This window comes from Notolepis coatsorum (genome assembly GCF_963971535.1).
Source record: "Notolepis coatsorum genome assembly, chromosome: 9".
In the NCBI taxonomy this organism is placed as follows: Eukaryota; Metazoa; Chordata; class Actinopteri; order Aulopiformes; family Paralepididae; genus Notolepis; species Notolepis coatsorum.
Genome location: NC_140173.1, coordinates 78,496,068 through 78,518,252, shown reverse-complemented (window position 1 = coordinate 78,518,252; position 22,185 = coordinate 78,496,068). Strand labels below are relative to the sequence as shown.

At 42.4% G+C, this 22,185-nt stretch overlaps 1 protein-coding gene across 1 annotated transcript in view; it reads left to right on the top strand.

Annotated features, from left to right (window-relative positions):
• cfap46 (cilia and flagella associated protein 46) overlaps positions 1-22,185 on the top strand; it is a gene marked incomplete at both ends in the record, with an annotated part of 296,072 nt that overhangs the window by 31,976 nt on the left and 241,911 nt on the right. Inside the window, 9 exon segments of the mRNA XM_084321923.1 lie at positions 843-1,007; positions 3,666-3,789; positions 3,901-3,992; positions 13,832-13,972; positions 14,189-14,288; positions 14,789-14,887; positions 15,023-15,213; positions 17,670-17,895; positions 18,276-18,393. Of these exon segments, the coding sequence (XP_084178049.1) occupies positions 843-1,007; positions 3,666-3,789; positions 3,901-3,992; positions 13,832-13,972; positions 14,189-14,288; positions 14,789-14,887; positions 15,023-15,213; positions 17,670-17,895; positions 18,276-18,393 (1,256 nt within the window).

Below are 22,185 nucleotides of genomic sequence, written 5' to 3'. Positions count from 1 at the left end.
GTTCCCCGTTGGTCAGTCTGTCTGTTTTCCATCTTCTGCTGTGTTTAACGTTATCTGTTTGCGAGTGCTCCTGATGGCTAGCCTAGTACCGCGGGACTTTTATTATTATATGTCCGCGGGCTGGCCAGTACTGCGCAAACGTTTATTAAACATATGTCCGCGGGTGGTCTTGTGCAGTGCTCTCGTGGCACTGTCAACTAAAGCGAACACTCAGAAGACGCGCACCGTTTGCCAGTGCAGTGATTGCAGAATGTTTTATTTTTTTGTATACTCGCCAGCAGGGGAGGAAACTAACTTTTTGGCTTACCAGCCAACTGGCGGGTATCCGATTTTTTTTACCAGCCAAACGTAAAAAATACTAGCATTTGGCCAGTAAAGTGGCCTAATTTCCTCCCCTGGACCCTGGCTTCTGCAGCCAATAAACCCGAATGCCACAGCAGATTAACTCATAATCTGTCAATAAGTGGGCTGCATGAACGAGTCCAATTAACAGGCAAGGGAAAACATCTCTAATACATCCAGCCCAGACGAATGCACAACATTCTTTCTGGTGAATAAATTAGCAACACTCAAGCACACTGTTCAACAATTTTTTGTCAAACAGAGCCTAGAATACATAAATTACTTTTAATTTCAAACGAGAGCGCTACACAGCTTAGTCTCCCGTGGCTCATTGAACGATGGTTATTGCATGCTCATTTGCAATTCATAGGGTTTGTTCATGCAACGTTGACACTTGGGCTAAATTGAGATGTACTAAGAGCAGCCATGTAAATAATTGACTGGGTCTCAGTTAGTTTTAACCCTCCTTATCTGCTCTGCATGCTCACGCACCCACCCAGATATCACTTCCTGGTCTTCAACGCCTCGGTGCTGTACCTCCAGACAGCACGTCCTCTCCTGCGGCCGGGAATGTTCAGGCGCCTGGTGCCCTCCCTCACACGGGTGGTCAAAGCCCTGGAGCAGGCGTCGGAGCCGGACCACAGCTGGAGAGCTCAGCTCATGATGTAAGACTATGGATAGATGGATAGAAAGGGCCTTGGCTAGGGTTGGGTACCGCTCACATTTGAACTGACACCGGTACCAGTACCGGTTCCTGGAATTCAGTTTCGGTACCCAACGGTACCTTTTTTCAGGACTTAACTCTCTCTGTACTAACACAATTTTTTATTTCAGTTGTAAAAAACAAGTCCAAACTTCTCAATTTCAACAATTATTAATTTAGAACATTTAGTTATGTATTGTCATAACTAGGGATGTCCGATATTATCGGCCTACCGATATTATCGGCCTGCCGATATCGGCATTCAAATGTGATATCGTAAAATATCGGTATGTGTTTTTTTTTTTTTTTTACATTTCTATAACCTTTATTTACCCAGGCAAGCAAGTAAGAACAAATTCAGATTTTATTTATTGTCAAAAGTATGCATAATGTTGTGTTAATTCCACAACAAGAGATATGTAATGTTAATTACCTGAAATTATTCAGTTTTGGGGGGGGGGGGGGGGGGGGACCCTGCATATATCGGTATCGGTTGATATCGGTATCGGAATTTAAGAGTTGGACAATATCGGTATATCGGTATCTGTAAAAAAGCCAATATCGAGCATCCCTAGTCATAACACACCACCAGATTAAATCGCACAATCATGTATTATGTTGGTAAATATTTAAATATCAACATCTGGCCATCCTCAGTAAATTTATCAAACTCCTCTGACCTTGTCTGATCTTTCCAAAGACCCAAGAGACGGGACAGTATAATGTATATTTGTGGAAAAGGCTCCCTCTTGTTTAGTATATTACAGTTACACTCTTATACTAAACATGTAAAGGTACCGAAATACGGTACCGATTGATCTAGCGTGAATCGGTACTCTTAAAAGTACAGAGTTCGGTACTCAACCCTAGCCTTCGAAATGGGACAGCCTTGGTCACACCACTGTGACGTAATTTCACGCATGCGGTCTACAAATGCAGCCTTCGAAGGCTACATCCCCTAAATTGAGACACAGCTACAGACTTATGAGACTCAGACAGTTGATGTTCAGCATAACTGCCACTGGGAATGTTTATCCAAATGATACCTTTGTCGTGGTTAACACATCAGCTTTCTGAGTCTCATGCATAGAAATAGAAATATGATATCAATAATCTCATGCACCGAACCAACACCGATTTCCATGGCAACAATACCAAACATTCTACGGCAAGCCAAATAACTTTTTGTCAGGCCTTGATAAAAAAAAGTCAAGCCCTAGAATTCCTTGAAAACAGCCAATTCTTTAACAAGGTGCTTAAAAAGTCCTTGAAATTCAAATCAACCATTCACATTGAATGTGTTGTTCATCCATGATCAAATTGTTCTGAATCAAGAAATTGTTTTCTTTTTCTTTTTTAATAAAATCTGATGAATCGCTGTCTCGCGCACTCCAACTGCTTTTCCTCATTTCTTCGCGTGTGATGCTCTAGCTTGCTCTAGCTGGCAAGCAGGCCAAGAAGATGCTTAAAAAAACAGCATTTAAAAGTGAATTGTATCCTTCGAGTGACATCCTTGAACATTTTAAATAGTGCTTGGAAAAGTACTTAAAAGTCCTTGAATTAAATTTTGCAATGTCTGTGGGAACCCTGTACTGTATAGGTTCAAATCCAGCCTAGAACCTTTATTACATGTAATCCCCCTTCTCTCTTCCCATGATTTCCTGTCACTCGCTGTCCTGTCCAATATAGCAGAAATGCCCTAAAATTACTATTTAAAAAATTGCTCTCTGGCTTTTCTAAAAGGCAGACAATATCCTGTGTGTAAGTTCAGCATTGGAAGCATTGGTTTCCTCCAGGCTGGACTATTGCAATGCACTCCTCATCGGGATTCCTAGTAAAAGCATTCAAAAACTGCAAACCATCCAGAATAGCGCTGCTAGGATCCTGATGAGGGTGCGCAAATATGATCACATCACCCCCACCCTCAGATCACTTCACTGGCTCCCCGTGGAACACAGGATCGAGTACAAGGTCTCCCTCCTCACTCACCAGTGCGTACACAGTGGTGCCCCTGCCTACCTCAAGGAACTCCTCACCCCCAGTCCTCCTCACGCTCCCTCCGCTCCGGCACAGCCTACCTCCTCAAAGCCCCCAGGACTAAGCTGCACACCATGGGCGATCGAGCCTTCTGCTCTGCCGCATCCAGACTGTGGAATGCTCTCCCCATCCACCTGAGAGCACCACACTCCGTCGAGGCTTTTAAAAGGGGCCTAAAAACATTTGTTTTTAACAAGGCTTTTGCCTGAATTTTTCTTTTACTTTTATTTTTACTTCTATTCATTTTCTTTTTCATTATTTTAATCTATTTTATTTTTATGTTCTTCCATTTCATTGGTTGTTTTATTCATTTTAATTGTTTCATTTAACTTTTTGTCTTTATCTCCTGTAGCACTTTGAGATTTTTACAAATGTAAAGTGCGGTACAAATTGAATTTATTATTATTATTATTATTATTATTAAGACAACGCTACTTCGGACATCACATTTGTCTCCCGGTGACAAAGAGGAAGCTGTTTGCGAGTTATTTTTTATGATGACACTGGTGTTATAATTCTATACCTATACCTAATAAAGTATATATCTATCTATCTATTTCCTGTCTGTTCTCTCTCCCTGCAGGCACTTGGTCGAGTGCCTGGTCGACTCTGAGAAAATGGATGACGCTTGCAGCTTTGCCAAAGTCACGGCAGAATTCATCCAGTCACACACCCCTCATCTGTATCCAAAGATCTATACCCTGCTGGTAAACGGTCTGCTTTCATCCTACAGTGGAACACGTTCAGAGAAAATTCAGCAAGAGCTGCGGGAGGCCTACTTACAGTATACTAAACGTACTCTGTAATCTTCTCTATAGGTGCGGCATGAGCTGTGTGAGAGCGAGTGCTTCAAAATGACGGAGCAAAGTGCCATCTATGCAGTTATTTACAAAATGCAGAAACTTAAAAAGTAAGCACTTTTTCACATCTCCATACTCGTATAAAGATTTAATCCTCAGCTCCTTTTCGGATTTCCCTAAATTGTTGCCGTCATGAAGATATCCCATCTCTCTGCAAGTTGTAGATGTTTTTAAAAGCAGTCCTGGGGGAGAGGTCTCGATCTGCTTTGACAATGTTTGCTTTGAATATAATTTGATTAATATTTACACAAAGAAAACATGTTCTTTGTGAATATTAAGGAGCAGTATCCTTACACACGTGTGTTTGACCCTCCTACCTGTAAGATTCTGATCAAACTGGCCAGTATCACGTCTTCGTCTGTTTGGCCCTCCATCCAATTCCTCTGCGTTGTGTACTTTTAATGGTCCTGACGTCTCCGATACTGGTAGATAAGATCCTTATCTCCCCCCCGTTAGTGCAATCCATAAACCATAATACTTCTCCACCTCCGTAAGAATTCGACACTTCGACACCGTGAGATACCTTATGAGGAAAAGCGTTGTTTTATTGCTATAAACAGAACCTCAATCAGATGTTATCAGATGTTATCAAATTGTATCGTCCTTGAAGAGTCTATTCTAATGATCTTTCGGTGTGTTCGTCTATCGTCCTTTTGTGATTCAGTCCAATAGTGGTCAGGCCTAGTTCGTTAGCCTAAGACCATCCTCGTGGTAGCCGAAGCTACTGATGTCGTGGCATTCTTCCTCCCCCCCCCCCCCCCCCTCTCTCGTGATGAGAGGAGAGAAGAGTCCTCTGTGTGATCTCAGTCCTACTCGCTCTCGGTCAGATTCTAGTCTGCCTTACACCCGGAAACACCGTTCGATTTATAGATGTTCGTCGTCGCAACGACGGCCCCGCCTTCTGGTTGTCATGCGACGTGTTGTCATGACAACTGCATAACCTTTAACACTAATAAACTCACGTTTCATTAAGATGAACCTCTCCCTCCTGGGCCTACAGTACACTCTTATCTGTGTTCTTCCAAGGAATGCAAAACAAAACACCCTCGCTGGCAGTGTATTCAATCCGCTGGTCACCGTTCTATCACCGTCTCCTGCTTCCATGCACATTTCGATCTACCATTTTAGCTGTGGTCATCTCTCCCCAATCTATACATCACATACATTGAAAAAGCACCGTTTTCTCTCAATCCCCCCTTGATTCTTATCACCCCTCAGAATCATAAGACTACTTGGTTTTTCAATTAATTATACACAAAAATAGACTCATAACAATTAGGGCCCCGCCGTCTGCTGTTTTCCTTTTGTTTTCCATTACCCGCATCACACCCAAACCAGAAAGGATAAACAACGGTCATGGAGGAGAGAGAGAGAGAGAGACAGAGAAAAACACAGATTGCAACTTTCCAAACGACACACCTAAACCCTTCGGCCCCCCTATTCGGTACCCCACGTCCAAATCAGAGCGCTCCCTTCCCTCTCTTACAGTACACCTCCCATCTCGGGCCGGTCCCGTCTTCTAGGGCAAGGGCCCCTTTCAGTGACGGCTCCTTTCCTGAGCTGGTCCCCCTCCCAGGGCGCGGTCCCCTAGGCAAAAGTGTCCCCCCTGGTCTGCTACTGCTCAGTGTCTCTGGCTGTCCTCTCCACATCTGCTCCTCCACCGCCGCCGTCTCCTCTCTCTCGTCGTGGATCATCTGTGTACCAGGCTGCGGTGCCTGGCCCCTGCGGCTTCCTCCTCCTCCAGTCTGTCTCCTGGTCATCTCCATCGCTGTCGGTGTCATTCCCCCCTTGAAAGCAGAAACACAACACCGGCAGTCGTCTGTCCATTCGACTTCCCTTGTTTTGCTATTAGTCTACCATGGCTTTGGGCCTGCAGCTCGTTCTCTATATATTTGTTTTCCTCTGCAAGCCCCTATTTGTTCTCTATTAGTCCCCCACCTTCTCAACACCCATATCTAATCCTACAGGGCTGTTCCCTGTTTTGTTGTCTTCCGGCGTGACACCAGCAGCTAAACGATACCCACTCGGCGCTCTACGTTTGTCCCACGGGTGACCCCCAGCACGCGCCAGTTCTTTCTGGTGACGTGTCCCCTCAAGACTCTGCCTATTTATTAGGTGTGAGAAGGCCCCACTGGAATTCAAACTCCCTCTTTATTCAATAATTAACCCATTCAAATAACTGCACCATCTTTCTGTGCAATTCTTATTTAATCCATTGTATAATTAAACTCTATATCTAATATTATTATTATAATAATAATCCACTCTGTGCTAAATATTCCCCTATGGGTAATGAAAACTCCCCAGCACTACCCCCCCTCCACCACTAGGTGGCGACCTACTCCTCCTCTATGGTGGTTTAGTTGACGTGTCACTTCCTGATTCTAAACCCCTCGTGGCTCTGCTGCCATTTTAACTCGGTGCAAATGGCTACTCTCTCAACAAACGAACGCTGCCCTTCCTTCTAAGGCCTAAAAACACAGCTGTTTTTCCTCTCTTTCCTATCCATTATCAGGGGACGCTTTCTCAGACTAATACTCTTGCCTGATCGGACATAATACACACTGGTACAATCTCCTTTCGACTTTCCTTCTGTTATGAAAACAGTCCCGCCATAACAATTTTTCGATCTGATTCAAGCGTTCCCCCCCCCCCTTTCCTCATCTCGCATTTACCCTCCTTAAACCAAAACTGTGCAGCCTGCCTCGTTTGCTTTTCATTCTCTGTAGATAACACCCTCGATTTTCACCATGGCTCTCTGCTCATATTATTACAGCTGGCATTCTCTCTGTCGAACTAGAAATGTTTACGTTTACGGATTCACTATCTGTTCGTTTTTATTTGGCTTAAAAGATCAAAACAACCGTGTGCACAGTGAACTCACATTTTTTATCGGAGCGCTGTTTCGCCTCCTGACCGCTCGACTCGCCGCTCTCTCCCAGGGCTGGCCGGCCTTGCTTCGATCATGATTCTCCCACACATTGATGACTGTTGTCCACTGTCGCCCCATTATTGAAAAAGTCTTTATCCGTTGTTCTTATCTCTTGCAAATCCGGCTGTCATCAACAACCAACAACAACCAACTGTTCCCGTTGTTTTAATCTCTTGCAAATCCGGGTCCCAACGGCATCAACTGTAAGATTCTGATCAAACTGGCCAGTATCACGTCTTCGTCTGTTTGGCCCTCCATCCAATTCCTCTGCGTTGTGTACTTTTAATGGTCCTGACGTCTCCGATACTGGTAGATAAGATCCTTATCTCCCCCCCGTTAGTGCAATCCATAAACCATAATACTTCTCCACCTCCGTAAGAATTCGACACTTCGACACCGTGAGATACCTTATGAGGAAAAGCGTTGTTTTATTGCTATAAACAGAACCTCAATCAGATGTTATCAGATGTTATCAAATTGTATCGTCCTTGAAGAGTCTATTCTAATGATCTTTCGGTGTGTTCGTCTATCGTCCTTTTGTGATTCAGTCCAATAGTGGTCAGGCCTAGTTCGTTAGCCTAAGACCATCCTCGTGGTAGCCGAAGCTACTGATGTCGTGGCATTCTTCCTCCCCCCCCCCCCCCCCCCCCCCTCTCTCGTGATGAGAGGAGAGAAGAGTCCTCTGTGTGATCTCAGTCCTACTCGCTCTCGGTCAGATTCTAGTCTGCCTTACACCCGGAAACACCGTTCGATTTATAGATGTTCGTCGTCGCAACGACGGCCCCGCCTTCTGGTTGTCATGCGACGTGTTGTCATGACAACTGCATAACCTTTAACACTAATAAACTCACGTTTCATTAAGATGAACCTCTCCCTCCTGGGCCTACAGTACACTCTTATCTGTGTTCTTCCAAGGAATGCAAAACAAAACACCCTCGCTGGCAGTGTATTCAATCCGCTGGTCACCGTTCTATCACCGTCTCCTGCTTCCATGCACATTTCGATCTACCATTTTAGCTGTGGTCATCTCTCCCCAATCTATACATCACATACATTGAAAAAGCACCGTTTTCTCTCATACCTCTAAAGAAGTGCATGACACCATATTGGAAATGAAAGTCTCCTCTGCAGGACATGATGAAACTAGAAATCTCCACCAGGTGGCACGCCAGACAAACAGACAGACAAACACACAAAAACACTCACTTTTCGGGCGGCTGAGTAGCGCAGTGGACTAAGCACTCGCCTACCACCGCAGAGACTCTGGGATCTAATCCAACTGTCAGCGGTACCTCCGGCTTGGTCAGTCGTCCCTACTAACACAATTGGCAGTGTTAGCGGGTGGGAAGCCGGCGGGGTATGTGTCCTGGTCATTGTAAACTGCGGTTCCTACTGGTCAGTCGGGGTGCCTGTTCAGCAGGGAGGGAATCTGGGGGAAATAGCGTGAACCTCTGCATGCGTTACATTCCCCCCCAGTGAAACTCCTCGCTGTCAGGTGAAAAGAAGCGGCTGGCGACTCCACATGTATCGGAGGAGGCATGTGGTAGTTCTACACCCTCCCCAGGCCGACAGTGGGGCAATGCGCGCAACGACCAGCAAGGGAATTGGCATAACGACTAAATTGGGATGGGTGGAAAATACAGAAAGCCCAAAAATAAATAGAATTAAAAATAATTATAATAAAAAATTAATAAACACTCAGAGAGTGTTTTGCGCGAAGCAAATTGCATTTGCGGAGCCTGCTCTGCGTCAGCGAGGTATCCACGAAAGCACATTGCTCGATGAGATACCAGCGCAGACACGCCCAATATGTGTAGCTCGAGAGCAGTCCGCACTCTGCCCCCCTGACAGCGCTCCTGGCAGAAATGTGTGTTGAAATGTAGCGCGCTGTCAAGTTTAGCGCTGTCCAAAAAAAATTGAGAAATTAGAAATCAAGAAATCACTCCATCCATTAACTCAACTGGACTGTCATACTATTCATTTGCACTAGCACTATTGCACTTGAGACATTGATATTATATTATCGATGTTATTATTTATACATGCTATATTCAGTATGTTTGTATGTGGTGATGCTCTAAACTCAATTCCGTTGGACCAACAATGACAATAAAGATTCTATTATTTTGCACTCCTCTATACATTATGAAGTAAACGAAATACAATACAAAATGAACGGAATACTAAAGAAAATAGATCTTATGAGTTATGAACAGTATCTAACTTGTTCGAGAAATATAAAGCCGAGTGCCAATGGCCTTCGCAACGCGTGATTTAGAAATAAGGCTAGCTGACATTTCAAATGATTGGTTCTGAGATGATGATCAATACAGTAAACATTTATTTCTGATATAGGTGATCAGCAGTAATGCAATGTCATGATTATTATTATTCTGAAGTTATTATTATTATTAAATTAATTAATAATTGATTAATAAGACCTCCTCTCCTTCACTATAATCTAATTATGAAATCAGATATACGCCAGGGCTTTACAACTTAATAAAGAATATATATTAAATAGGATAGAAACTAAATTAAATGTATACCATATACAATGCAATAATATATTGTGCTATATTCCGTTTATATCCCATTTAATTGTATTAAATCTCTTTATTAAGTTGTAAAGCCCTGGCCTATATTTGATTTCATAATTAGATTATATTCTAGTGAAGGTTATTATTAATTAATTATACATGTTATAATAATAATAATAATAACTTCGTTTTATATAGCGCCTTTCATAAAACCTAAGGTCGCTTATAGGGGAAGAAATAACAAACAGACTGTAGCTAAGGGGCTACACAACCCTGACTGTATTTAAATAATGAGCTTGGCAAATACTAAATGATATATTAAATGTACACAAAATGGCGGACACTCTTATTAACTGGAGGGGACAGGGGTACCAAGTTGAATTATTACATTTAATGTGTAACTTAAAAACACACATGTAACATATCACATAATATCCTGTGGTCACATTAATATCCTGGGGCATGCAACCAGTCGGGTAGTCACTGGATAGAGGGGGTCTCGTACGGACCGGGTTCCTATAGTCCAAAACGCTGGTCTTCGGTGTTGGAGTATGTCACTCCACTTCTCCTGGCTTTGGCGATATTACCATGCCGTTTTTAACTGGTAATTCACTTCACTAACGCTACCATACAGCGTTGTAGCAAAAAACAACTCTCTCCTCTCTCTCTCACTTTTTTCCCCCCAACTAACTGTATCTTTCTCTCCGTTCAAATACGTAGGTAGGTAGGTAGGTAGGTAGGTAGGTAGGTAGGTAGGTAGGTAGGTAGGTAGGTAGGTAGGTAGGTAGGTAGGTAGGTAGGTATTTATTTAGACAACAAAACATATACAGATCATTACATCACATATTTGCTTTTGTCAAGGATAGGAACGAAAAAGCCAATGACTTATTTACATCGTTGTCCCTGGAAGTCAAGGATGCTTGGTACATACACATATAACTCATTACAGAAATATTTCACAATCATTACATTTGATAGCAATAATGGCACAATCATTAATTAATACTAACATGCGCATTTGTTGAGACATGTTAAGCTAGCCTTGAGTCTGTGTATCTCGGAGCACCCTGAGGGGAGGGGGCGGTGGGGGGGGGCAGATCAGTGACTCGCAAACTAACGGTTACTCTTCTGTTAGGGAGCGTAGGAAGGGTGATATGAAGCATAGGAAGGAAGTTAGAAAGCATTGGTAGGGTGATGGGAAGTATAGGGAGCATGTTAGGAAGCATAGGAAGGGTGATAGGAAGCATAGGAAGGGTGATAGGAAGCATAGTAAGGGTTATAGGAAGCATAGGAAGGTTGATAGGAAGCATATGAAGTGTGAAAGGAAGCATAGGGAGGATGTTAGGAAGCATATGAACAGTGATAGGAAGCACGAGGGGGCATGCTTGCTTCCCCAGGTATGGAACAATGGATAATGATGGACATTTTATTCATGCATAAATGTTCTGGTAACATGGTCACTGTGTGGCTGCTCTGACCTGTTAACATGGTCACTGTGTGGCTGCTTTGACCTGTTAACACGGGTGCCGAAATGAAAAGCAAGAGGTTCCGCTGTGCACACACACTGCTCAGGTAGGCGGTACAGTATGTCCTGTGTCTTAGACAACAACAGACTCTCTCTGTTTTTTTTACTGTATATATATATACAGTATGTATGTATATTTATATGTATGAATATATGTATACATATGTATATGTATATTCAAATAAATAAATGTTTTAAGCATTTGAAGAATTGTTGGAGGCACTATTGTTTTAAAATGTTGTTTGAGGGAATATGCGTTGATGTACTTATACTGTCTGAACGCTGTTCTCCACAAGTGCAGCCGGGTCGAGTTAACAACATCATGATTCAGTGCGTAATGAGCACTGAAGCAAATGCAACTGTCCTCCAGACCTATGCCTTCGTCAATACTGTATGTTTACCGTCTGCCATGTTGTGGGAAGCTGTCGGACTTTGCAGTAAACTGCTGTGGTTTTTGTTCATTCTAAAGTGTCTGTTCTCTCAAGCTAACGTGGACCCTCAGTGGGCCTTGGTTAGCCCATGGCATCACAGCCTACAAGGTTACCAGGCTGCAGCCCGGATACATTACTAGTTAAGCTTGGCTTATGATGGTTACTACTAGGGATGTCCCGATCCGATCACGTGATCGGGATCGGGGGCCGATCACGTGATTTTCAGAAGATCGGGATCGAAAAAAAAAGAAAAAAAATCTGGATTTTCTTTTATTAAATTTTTTATTACTTTTTTTTTTAGTTCAACAAACATGACCATGTTCATGTCTTAAACTCATACTGAGGCCTTAGTTTTGATTTTTTTTTTTGTGTTTTATTTTTTTTATTATTTTTTATACATAACATAAAATTAGACATACAAGCATTAACAGTACACATCCAATGAAATCACCATTTAAATAAATGTAGTATACGAGATATACACCTAATACTTGCTATCTAATACCCTACATATATGCTCTCGCTTGTTCACCCCCCCCGGACCCCCACTTGGATAATCCATCCATTATCATTCGCTCCTAACCAGGCACTACAATTCATATGCTAGCTTTTATTCTCTCCACCTCCACCACTTCTAATCACATTGCAATTTTGGTTTCACTGACACCTAAAATTCTTGCTGTAGATATTTCTAGATAAATCACATCGAGATATGTAAGAACCCATACCTTCCGACAAATTTTTTCCGGTTGAAACCATCGTGATGCTATCAGCTTTTTAGCCGCTGTGATACCAGATAAAACTAATCTCTTTAGCTGTATAGGGACTGCAAACTCAAAAACATCATTCAACAGCAATACAGAGGGGTGTACAGGTATGTTCAGAAATAAGAAATTTGATAATTGCTGGGACACTTCTTTCCAGAATATCTTAACTGGTGGGCAATCCCAATACATGTGCATAAATGTACCCTCATCCCCATTTGTACATAAGGAACATCTGGAGTCTTGTTTAAGTCCCATTCTGTTCAATCTTATAGGAGTCAGGTATATCCTATGAATATAGTTAAGATTAATTTGTTGGTGGTCCGGGTTACGTGACGCAATTCGAACGTTTGCCCAGACTTCTTGCCAATCAAAATTAATTTCCAAGTCTGGTATATCCCTCCTCCAGACTGAGTCTAGGGGGAGGATTCCATACGAGGACGTTAGTAATTGATGATAAAAATCAGATACGAAACCTCTTGATGTCTCTCTTTCATAGAAGAATTTGTGATATCTGTGGTGCTCAATTGGTATCCTTAATGGGACTCCATGAGCCTTCAAACAGACCAATAACTGTGTGTAAAAATAATATGTGGAACTAGTGAGAATTTTTTTTTTATGTATGTCTTTATAGCTACAAAAACCCCGTTTGTTGAAAACATCTCCTAATGTGTGTATGCCCTGCTTTTCCCATTTAGGGTATCTTATAATATATGCACTCCTGATTGGATATTATGTTGTTTTCCAATCAGGAGTGCATTGTTATTGAATAGGGGAGTATGACTATGCCATTTATGTAGGTTAGAATATTTTTTTTGTGTTTCACGCCATATCCGGATCACATGAGTAATAAGGGGGCCAAATTTCAATTCGCATTGCTTAATTGATAATATGGTGTAATAAATCAAATTTTTTAAAGTTTTAAATTGCATATCATTCATTTATTTATTGTCACACAGAGCAGAAGAATTTTGCCAAAACAAACGCATTTCCTTTGATTTAATTATACATCAAATGATTTATGGTCAAGGATGAGGGACATCCACTAGTTGCAGAACTTGCAGTCACCTGATTTTTACAGACGATGGCGCCATTGCTCTCATGAAGCAGCAGGTTGGAGGCGGAGTTTTTAGATTACTCTGGTTGCAATGCCTTGCTTGAATGAAGTAAACTTTTCACCTGGATAATGTCAACATTCAGGGTGAATGTAATGTAAGAAATTGGGATGGGAGAAAGAAAAAAAAATTATAATTCTTTTTTATCGGATCGGGAAAGATCGGTATCGGTAGATACTCAAAATCACATGATCGGGAGCGGATCGGGAGCAAACTATTTTGATCGGGACATCCCTAGTTACTACCCACCTCACCTCACCCAGCTCCCCAACCCTGTCCACAGGCATGTACTCAGCTCAGCTATAGATCTTTTCAAATGTGACAACATAAACAGTCCACATCCGCCCATCTTTAGTTGCAGCGTTCGCTAATTGCTGACCGGAAATACACTTGGGCCCAAGCCGTTCCCCTAGCAATGGAATGTTACTGAAAAGGTCTATAGGCATAGACAGCATGACTCACACAAGGCCCTACCATCCTCAGAATGACACTGGAGGTTATTACACCTGAGGATTATGCGCTGTTTGGCGCCTGTAAGCATGAGCAAGCATGTAAGTATCTGTACATGCATCTCGTCCACAGTAGAATGGAGTGCGGAGAGCAGGATGAGCAGACGAAGAAGGAAGCTGCCAAGCTTAAGGAGATTTTCAACCTCCTGGTGGCTGCTTTGGCCCAGAGCTTCAGTCCTCGCCAGAGCCCGACACCTATCCCTCCAGCTGACAGGTGTGTCACCCCAGCCCCCGCCCATCAAGATCTCATCTCCCGATACCAGACCGCACCTCACCTTGTTGCTCTTGACCCTGTTCCTATGTGAATGTATCCTCAAACTCTTACTACAAGAAATCCCCATATTGAAATCCCACTGCTGGTCACATGGCTCAGATTACTGTGTTGAATGGTTGTGAATTCTCTAAACCATGTTTTATCTTGGTTCTGCAGAGTTGCCTTCCTTTTGGAGCTAGCTATGCTGGCCTTGCAGCTGAAGCATCAGGAGATGGCTGCCGACTGTTTGAAAGAGCTGAAGTTTGTGGGAAAAGCCGTGAGTGACCGATAATTATGCAGCCCCTCGTGCATTTACTATGGATCTGCTCTGAAATGTAAAATGTTATGCAATTATGCAAATGTAGCGCGCAATTTGACACACTCTCTCTCAACAGGGTACTTGTTAAGAGTTGTGATTAATAAGTTGAGCTTTACACTTGAGCGGCCCCAGTGCTTTTTCATTACCCTCAGCAGTTTGAAATAGACTTGGTTTGAAATGGTAGCTCATGTTTCTGAATAGGTTCTTTGTTCTATTGTATTTTGCTATCTGTGCTCTGAGCTCTCACATGCTCACACATACCAGCAGCACCACTGTGCCGGGCCAGTATGATTTAGATAAGGAGCAACAATTCATGCAACAATGTCTCTTCGGCATGAAATCTGACTAATTGTTTGGAAACACGCCATCTGCTCTTCCAGGCAGCGCCGAAGTGCGTGCCATGCTAATTCCGTGAGCCCTGTCTCCTGAAATCGGCACTGTGTTTTTATTCTATCCAGACCGTCGGCCAACGCATAGCGATGCAGTGTGTCCAGTGTGAACTCCGACTTCTGAAGAAAGAGGGGAAGACGAGGGACTATTCCAAAATGAACGTGGAGGTAGCCTCGTCCTGTCCATGAGACAATGACATCCTCCATGTTCTGGCCTGTTAATCCCATGGGATTCCTAGACCGTCGTTGCTGCAGGAGAGATTCTCTTAACTTGCTGTTGTTGTTGTTGTTGTTGTCCCACAGGAGCGGCTGAGGGAGGTAGGCATGTTGGATCAGTGGCTGCAGGAGGCTGTGGGAGAGGGGGACCCTCAGGCCATGCACGCTGTGTGTGCCACCCAGTGGAGCGTCTGTCTGCCCCTGCTGCAGCGCAACCTGAAGAAGAACATCAAGACAGCACTGCTCAGGGTGGCTAGGGTGTTGGAAGACGTGCAGAGGTGTTGCATTCCCCCTTCAAACCCATCCTTTAGGCCAGTGGTTCTCAACTGGTCTAGCCTCGGGACCCAACATTTTCCTTAGTCATTAAGTCGCGACCCAAATTGTTGAACCACTATGATTTATAAAAAAATTAAAAAATTGCAGTAATACACAATCTTTCATGTACTGTTAAAAACATGAAATAAACACAAAAAAGTGCAACTAGGGCTAAAAACCCAATGAAATAAAATAATAATAATAAATTATTATGCTTCCTAGCTTAACATAACAGACCTACAGTAAGTTTTGGGGAACTAATGGGATAACTGGGGTTGCAACAAAAGTGCAACTAGGGCTAAAAACACAATGAAATAAAAGAATAATAATAATAATAATAAATAATATATCCTTCTTAATAGACTTCTTAGCTTAACATCCCAGGGAACTAATGGGATAACTGGGGATGTTGTTTGCTCCTGACAAGAGTCTTGGCTGATGGTAGACAAAGCAACTCTGAGGTCATGCTCAATGTCCAATCTGTTCCTCTGCTTTGTCTTCAGCTGGACCAGAGCTGAGAAGCCACTTTCACAAAGATAGGTAGTGCAAAAGAATTATAATATATATATTGTTTTTTTTTACTTTTTTATACACACATCCGCAACCCACTCAAAATGCCCCCGCAACCCACTTTTGGGTCGCAACCCACCAGTTGAGAAACACTGCTTTAGGCAATAGGCACACTGATATGTGTGTGTGCATGTGCACGTGTGCGTGTGCAGGGTATGAAGGGTATGAACCCCTTCTGGTGATTTAGAATAGACTATCGTTCCAGCATTAAATTAAATACATGAATTTCTCCAAATCCTGCTCCTTGCTTGCCAGTGCCTCCTCTCTCCAAGAGACGGTTATGAGTAACTACAGCCCGGCACTTTCAGTTTCACTTGTCTCAGCGTAAAAGTGGTGGAGATGGGGGCTGCTGTCGGAGTGAGGTTGGGGTGACTGCTACTGAAGGATATCAAAAGTGGCTTTTGGATAAATGTTAAATATTGAAGTCCAAGCCGACCTGGTTTCCTCTGGCCCACCCACTGCACTCTCCATGGTGCTGACACCTTTATCTTGGATTTACAAAACTGGTGTTTTGGGAGAGGTTATTTCAGGTCATTTTCAGAATTCCTATTATGTTATTCCTATGGTCTAAGAAAAATACAAAAATGTTTGTGATCATGAACAACTCTCACCCAAATCCAAAAACTTGAGTGCTAGAACTCAAATGTGTGATGTCAGCTTAGCACAATGAATGGAAGCGGACATGACCGGTTAGCCTTCAGGAGAGGTGTTAGTTGGACAATGCCTAGGCTAACTGGTCATGTCCACTTCCATTCATTGTGCTAAGCTAGGCTAACATACAGCCAGATAGCTTTCTACTGAACGCACAGAGAGGAAACTGGTATCTATCATCTTGTCTCCCTCTGGAGAATACATTAAGCTAATTTCCCCAAATGTTGGCGTGTTCCTTTAGGCAAGCTCATAGAATTGAGGGGCGGAGCTTGGTTCTTCTCCTGGCCAGAGAAACCAAGTCCTCTACTAAACTCCTGAAGCTAAATTTCTATTTGATTAGCAATGCTTTAACAATACATTTGTATCAACCATGAAGATTTTACCAATGCGCACAATTAACCTCTCTGTTTCCACCACAGAGTCTCACTTCTCTGGTAGCTCATGTTAAAATATTGATTGAACTTTCACAGACCATGGAAATAACACATTGGAATTGTTCATTTGGGTAGTGTTCCCCTGTAGGGTGCCCAGTAACGACTATGAAGACATAATCAGCCTACAATTTCTGTTCTGTTCTGCAGTGTTTCTGCTGCTTAGCAATTTGCCCTGTTTGACCTACTTAGCCTACTGTGCTTTAAATAAATGAGTTAATTAATCAAGCTATATTTAGATCAAATGCTTTATACATTATGCAAACTATATTCTTCCATAGCTTATTGTTTTTAATATTGCTTTACACATTGTCCTGCATTTAATCACTACCCTACGAGATTCATTTAATCTCTCAGCGAGTGCTTGAGGACAAATCCCTTGGTTTAGAAGAATGTAAACCAACAACAACAACAACAACAACAACAACAAACAAACAAAACATTAAACAACCTTTTGTTGTTTATATGGATAATTACAGTATATAATTATTTATACATAAAAAAAGATTATTTAAACGTCTGTTTTTTTCCTTCACAAATCGCGCCCTGTGAGTGTGCATGCATGCGAGTATACAGTATGTGTGTGTATATGTGCATGTCTATCATACCCACACATGTGCACACATGCACACACACCCAAAAAAGAAAATCCTCTAATAATCAGGCCATTGTGTGTGTGTGTGTGTGTGTTGTTTTTGCACTTGCATCATACTTGAATGTCCACTGCTTTGATATTGTGTGTGTGTGTCTGTCCATGTTTCTCCCAGCATGTTGCTTGAGACTCGCGGCCAGGTCCACTCGGAGCTCGCAGTGATGGAGGAGGAGGAGGGACGCTTTGATGCCGCTCTGACACACCTTCAGAAGGCCCTGCAGCTGGAGAAGAAGGGGACGCTCAGAGAGCGCCTGTCCTCAGCCGCCCACCTCCTGCGGCTCAGAGGGACCCTCCACCAGGGTCGAGGGGTCGAGGACCAAGCTGCGATGATTATGCAACAGGTTCTGATCCTCACTTTGTCACTTGGGACCAGATTGAGGCATCATTAATTCCCAAAGGGATCTCTGGTCAGAAACATCGGCAGTAGTGCTATACGTCATAATGTCATATATCTACCTTCACTCAATACAAAAAAAACGTATGTTTTTGGATACCTTGATCGTCTCTCTTGATCAGTCTCCTCTCTCTCGCCAGGTAACCCAGTACAACTACAAGATCCACCTTTAAACATGACATGATTTGATCGTAACTTTTTAAAGCCATTATGTGTTGTTGTGAGGTGGCGCACTCACTCTACTGAGACAAGATAGTACACTAGTAGGCAAACAGCATATCAACATCTCCCTTAAAACCTGCACTTTTCTCTGTCTCTCTCTGTCAGTCTATGAACAGCCAGCCCCAGGATGTGAGAGATGGAAATCCCATGCTGGTGAACGTGGGTCTCCTACTAGCTCCAGACGCCTTCCAGATGGTGCTGGATGCGGACAGCGCTTCCAAAAGTACTGACTCCTCTTTTTCTTTTGTTTTTGTTGAGCATCCGCATTTTTCACTCTCATAAAGTTACACACAATCAATCCTGGGGTCTGCCCAGTGCAACCACAGGCCAACTCCTGTTCGCGAGTGGTTTCACTGGAGCAGTTGGGGGTCTTGCACAAGGGCACCTCAGTGGTAGGTGTAGAGGTGGAAGAGCGTTAGGCTGCGGTTACATTAGGGCCAGAACGATTCGTTTCTGTTTCGTTTTTCAGAACGCTACGTAATGGCAGGCAAGTTAGACGTCGTTTTGTCTCCTGTGCACAGAGTGATGTATACATGTAGTACAATGCCAAAGCAGTAGGTGGCGATGTAGTTCAAACATGAAGGCCATTTTCAACCAATCAGAAAGGTTGAACGCGCCACTATACTTCCTGCTAAAAAACAACAGTCCACCATCTTTAAATACCTTGCGTGAGCCATTTAGCCATTTAGCAACGTAGCATTTATTTTTCAGCAAGAAACAAAGTGCAATAAACAAAAACGGATACATTCACTGTGTGTTCTGCCTCTCATTTGTTGATGAAACAACCAACATCAACACAATTTACCACCAAGAGCGGATAGGTTAGTCTCACAAAAAGATCTCCGATGTTGTTAGCTACATGCTAATGTGAATGGCATTCTCCATGTATATAGTTAGCATCAAGGCTATTAACGTAGTAACGTTAACGCTAGTAGAAATGGATGAAAACTTTATTTAACAGATTGCAGAATGGGTACAATACAATACGGCTCAATACACACAATTGTTAAGGGTATGCAGACTGTTGTAGTTTGGACTGGGCTCCTTATAACAATAACTTGACAACATGTTGGTAGCCGCAGCTACTTGGGACAGCTCTGCTGTAAACACTGGAAATAACCATGCGTGTTACACATGAATAAGCAATCTGAGGAGGACGCAGCTGATATCCTGTATGCGTGTAGCTTATTCCCAGCGGAAGAGTGCGTCGTGTGCTTCCGCGTTTTCTCTGATTGGCCATGACGCCCATGTGACCACGGCAGCGCGAGAGAGCTGCAGCGCGGAAATAGGCTGTCTATTGCCTCGCGCCGCAGCGCGGAAATAGGCTGTCTATTGCCATTCTCTAAGACAAACTCTAACCTTAACCAGCTCCTTAACAGCGCCTAAACTTAACCCTTCTAACCTTAACCAACTCCGAAACAATGCCTAACCTTAACCTTAACCATGCCTAACCTTAACCATAACCAACTCCGAAAGAATATTGCCATTTTCTAAGACAAACTCTAACCTTAACCAGCTCCTTAACAGCGCCTAAACTTAACCCTTCTAACCATAACCAACTCCGAAACAATGCCTAACCTTAACCTTAACCTTAAGTTAACATGCCTAAACTTAACCGGCGAAAGAATGCATGTTAAAAAAGAAAAAAAAAAATTGAAGGGATTCGAACTTGTCACCAACGGACCGCAGGACCGCAGCGCTGCCAGTTGAGCTAAGCGTCGAATGAAAAACATCTGGGATTACGGCTACATAATGCCGCAAGCTCTGACGCTCGGGCGTGTCGCAGCCAATCAGGGAAAACGCGGAAGCACTCGGCAGCACTCTTCCGCTGGGAATAAGCTATAGGCATCCTGTATAGCAGGGGTGTCAAACTCATTTTCACAGAGGGCCACATCAGCATTATGGTTGCCCTCAAAGGGCCAAAGACCGTATAAATGTTAATGTAATGTAAAATAAATGTAGCTACACATTTACATATTGTTAAACATGGTGTTTCTGTATTTATTACTTATTCAAGTTATACATATTGGATATAATTTGCATAAATGTAAAAATATATGTTAGCTTATGTTATTTTAACAAATAATTTTAGTTTATCAGAACCCCATATTACTCCACCAATCAATGATCAAACCATTCAAGTAAATAACAAAGAAGAATATCATCAAATACAAGCTATGACATTAAGTTTGTTCAAAACCTTTTTGTCACAGTCAAGAGGGGCAGAACTAACCACTGTGAGCTGCAAAGAACACGTGGGACAGATGTAGCAGATGTTACAAAAACAAATGGCTGCACACAACCTTGCAGAGGCCATACATCCAACTAATGGAAGATAGTTTAATTAACTTTAATTAACAGATTGCAGAATGGGTACAGTACAGTACAGCTCAATACACACAATTGTTAAGGGGATGCAGACCAGAGAAAGACTTTCGACTTGTTTACATCAGGGTCCCCCATTTTCAATTCGTAATGAAATTGCTATTATGTGTCTGCATGAACACACAACTGTAACTGTACTCAAAAATAACAAAATAAGGGTTGTCTCAGTTCACAACTATATTGGTCAAATTTTGGGTGGGATTTGTTTGCGTCCCTACAGCTTCTTATTCAATTGAGCGAGATGCTCGGTTATGTCACACAGCCAGTTTGCATCTGACAGTTCAGACAATATTTCTTCAACCCTTTGTTACCTATTCCGCCTGGATCTTTTTTGTATTTTGGGCTGTAAAATTGTCAAAGAATGTCTGAGGAGTAAGTGCTTTTGGCTTTTTTCCTTTGTTACCTCAGATGTTCAACATACATGTATGTGTAAGAATGTGTAATAACTAAGGCTGTCAAAGTTAAAGCTTTATTAACGCATTAACCCACAATTTTAACACTGCTATTTTTTAACCCAATATTAATGTAAAAAAAAAAAAAAAAAAAAAAACGTTTTTTTTTTTTTTTTTTTTTTTTTTTACCTGAGCTCTTGGGGGGCCACATCAAATTACGTGGCGGGCCGGATTTGGCCCGCGGGCCGTGAGTTTGACACCTATGCTGTATAGCCTCCCCATATGGCCGGTTGGTGTCGGGAGACAGCAAATTATATTAATTATAGGGCGATATTGCAAGTGACTCCCAGAAATAGTTCTGATGTTTGGACTAATGGACGGAGTCGAGGTCCAGCCAGGGGAGAATTTGGCGTCGGTCTCTACTGCGCATGGGCGTTGAGCAAGAACGGCTCCGTATCTGATCTGCGCAAATTACATGGCACTGTTGCCAGCGAGTTTCCAAAACGAAAACACCCCCTCAGCGTTGCCGCTAGGGAAACGCGTTTTCCTGCCAAAGCGGCGTTTCCTTTTAACTTGGACATGCAAACATAATCATTCGAAAATACAACGTTGCTGTTTTTCCCCAGTGTAACCATGGCAGAATCCATCCAGAATCTTAACTCATTGACTGCCACACTGTTTTTCCATCTTTACTTCCTGGCGCCAGTGTTATTGCCCATTTTCACGGTGAAAAAAGTATTTTCTTTTATTAAATTATTTATTTTTTAATTATAATTAAAGGACGTTCGAATTAAAGGTTCGAACGTCCGTTCGAAAAACCCTGACGAAGTTTGAATCACTTTATTCAAATTGAGGATTTAGTTTGAGGATATATAAATATATAAATATATAAAAAAAAAATATAAAAATATATAAAAATTTTTAATTTTACTTTTTAAATTAAAAACGAAGGTTCGAACGTCCGTTCGAAGAACCCTGACGCAGTTTGAATCCCAAAAACAGGCTTCGGGGACAGCCTTACCAAACATTATTTATATTATTCAAATGGAACTCAAACATGTTCCGTTGTGATGTCACAGTATGATGTCATAATAGAACATTCTAGAACATTTGTGATGTCACAGTATCATGGCATAATAGACATTCTAGAACATTTGTGATGTCATAGTATGATGTCATAATCAAACATTCTAGAACATTTGTGTATCTATTCAACAATTCTCTCAGAAGATCTCATT